This window comes from Pinus tabuliformis, chromosome 8, assembly GCF_031772625.1.
Source record: "Pinus tabuliformis cultivar Carrire ecotype Pingquan chromosome 8, CPIR1, whole genome shotgun sequence".
Classification (NCBI taxonomy): domain Eukaryota; kingdom Viridiplantae; phylum Streptophyta; class Pinopsida; order Pinales; family Pinaceae; genus Pinus; species Pinus tabuliformis.
Window position 1 is genome coordinate 1779217743 of NC_142294.1, and position 2968 is coordinate 1779220710.

The window sequence follows — 2968 nt, forward strand, 5'->3', positions numbered from 1 at the left end:
ATCTAACAATGTGATATATTTGAAAGATATACTTCAAATTATCTCTAGTCATATAAACTTCCATTCAAAAATTTTAATTAATTTATTTGTAAAACTGAAATAAATAATCTTAGCTAAAACTAATTTTATTTGTTATTAAAAATCAAATTCTAACTATGTAATTAATCCTAAAAACTTATATCTATATTATAAATCACAAAAATCTTAGATCTAACAAAATATGATATATTAGAAAGATATATATCAAATTATTTCTAGTCACATAAACCTCCATTCAAAACTGTAAAATTGAAATAAGTAACCTTCACAAAAACCAACTTGATTTGTTATTAAAATGATCATGATAAAAATTAATGTACATCTCCGAACTTGCTATCATAATCTTGAGAGCTGTCACTCAGCCCAGAATTAGTTGGTCTCCATACAAGACACCCCGTTGGTACAAAAACCTATCTAGAGGCCAGTTTGCCGCTTGCTTACAGCTTTAGTACAAAGGGCGCTCATGTCACCCGGCTTCCCTCTGACCACCTCCTGAATCTGGTGATGTTGAGAATGCAAAAATCACACAATCTATTGTTGAAAAAAGCGATACCATCTAGAAATCTGTGATTCAGAATCAGAATCCTGTGATTAAAGATCGCAAATTTTGATTGCTTGCATGTAATGTTCATGCTCGAATTTCCCAAATTCATGCCAAATATATAATTTCCCTTTATCCCGAACCTTTTCGACCTATTCAAAAACAGGGATGGTATGAATGACCCTTTTCGCCTCGTCCAAGAGGGCGCTATCCTTATTGCTGTACATGTAGGAGATTCAGCTGATCGTAAAACAGTAGCCTTACAGTAATTGGAACTCCGCTCAAAACGAAAAAATTCGGTATCCGCGGCCGTTTGTGTTTGTTAGAATTCCAAAGTTATTACCAATTTCAGTGGTATTATAATTCGACTGGTTTTGACACATTGCCCAATATTTATTCCCCGTGATTTTTCTTTCTACATCCTAGGTAAACTGAACTATATACAATGAATATTTGATCTATACCTGCTGTTGACCATTGCCATCCCATGTCCACACGATATCTTTCAGGCCGGGCCTCAGATCTTGGCTGCAGAACTTACTGTATTCCAGTGTATCCCCGCCGGTCTTTCGAAGCTCCACCACGAACATCGAGGGCGTGACTTCGAAAATCTCAGCATCAATAGACAAACACCCCTTCCGTCCCTGCTCAGACCTCTGCAACTTCACCTTGCAGTCCTTAGACTTTTTAAAGCTGAAGTGGAACAGCTTAGCAATCTCCTCCAGCTTCGACATTATGCTCGACGCCGGCTCAATCGAGGTGAACCTCGATTCCGTCTGCTTCACGACACTGTCGTTGAACAAACCGGACAGATTAAATCCCGGCGAGAGGGAAATGATGTCGAAGGCATTGAGGGAGGCCGGCTTGGGGAGAATGAAGGGGCAGTCGACATCGTCCCATTTGCTAACATCGACATCGATATCGACAATGTCGGGGTTAGGCGTCGGGCGATTGAAACCCCGGTGGAACCAGGGAACCTCCATAAGCTGCGGAACCGTGATCCTTGTCTGTGTGTTGGGGTCCAGTAGCCGGAGTACAAGCCGCCGGACTTCAGAGGAAAACCAGGGCGGGCATTTGAAGTCCCCTTTGTAGATCTTCCTATACATGACCATCAGATTCGCGTCCTGGAACGGGAGGTAGCCCGCCATGAGCACGAACAGTATGACCCCGCACGCCCAGATGTCGGCCTTGGTACCGTCGTAACCTTTCTTGGTAATAATCTCTGGTGCGACATACGCCGGGGTGCCGCACGTCGTGTGGAGAAGGCCGTCCTGCCTGAACTGCTCCGGCAGTGCGCTGAGGCCGAAGTCGGAGACCTTTATGACACCATTGTCGTCTAATAACAAGTTCTCCAGCTTCAAGTCCCGGTGGTAAACTCCCCGGCTGTGGCAGAAGTCGACCGCGCAAATCAGCTGCTGAAAATACTTCCTCGCCTCCTCTTCCTTCAGTCTCCCCTTATCGACAACCCAGTTGAAGAGCTCGCCGCCTTTAACGTACTCCATGACGATGTAAATCTTGGACTTGCTCGCCATGACTTCGTAGAGCCGAACGATGTTGGGGTGTCGGACCAGCATCAAGACGGAGATTTCTCGTTTGATCTGCTCCATCATGCCGAATTTGATAATTTTTTCCTTATCCATGGTTTTAATGGCGACGCTCTCGCTGGTCTTCAGACTTCTAGCATAGTAGACCTTGGCGAACGTCCCTTGCCCCAGCAGGCGCCCTAATTCGTACTTCCCCATCAGAATATTGGGCTTCATCTTTATCCTTGACAAGCATAAAAAGAAAATCACAAATCTGTCTGGTGAGCCCTCTTGCATATGTTGGGTTTATGCGATTTCGAAGCCCATACTTCGCTCTCCGATCACATGCACACCATTCCAGCAAACGAGGATTGGGTAGATAGACTTATCGTGAATATGTAAGCTTTTCCTTCTCCTGCGACAGTACTCGGCAATTATAGGAGACCAGAGGTCTGTGTACACCTCTGAGGCAAAAACGAAAGAACAATCAAAACCCGGTTCAATGTCCTTTCGGCATGTGATGCCACATGCCTTCCTTTTCCTTCGCCTTTTTATTCTACCACAATTACACACAGGTAGCTTCAGGTAGCTTCTAGTCACTGCAACAATCTACTTTCACGGAAACATCAACTTTTCTTGGCAGATTGCAATAGAAGTTGTCTGGTCATGTGCTTACTTCTTGGTCAATGTAAACTTTTCCAAAAGCATATGCTATCACGAGAATCCCGAGCAGTTCCCTATTTTTCAATGTTGAATTTACCATTCATCCCTCTGATCGCTTGTCAGGCCAGCCTTGACCGTGTCGTTGCCGTAGACAGGATAGAAATCCTTTCAGCTTCGCTGCCATCAGTTGTCCAACCACCAG

The 2968-nt window shown here is 44.1% G+C and overlaps 1 protein-coding gene across 1 annotated transcript; it reads right to left on the reverse strand.

Moving 5' to 3' along the window:
- Window positions 1-298: 298 nt before the first annotated feature.
- Window positions 299-2717, reverse strand: LOC149243317 (CBL-interacting protein kinase 2-like). Its single transcript, XM_089367793.1, has one exon. It carries the CDS (start codon window positions 2398-2400, stop codon window positions 1039-1041), a length of 1362 nt encoding a protein of 453 aa, XP_089223919.1. The 5' UTR covers window positions 2401-2717; the 3' UTR covers window positions 299-1038.
- Window positions 2718-2968: the final 251 nt, after the last annotated feature.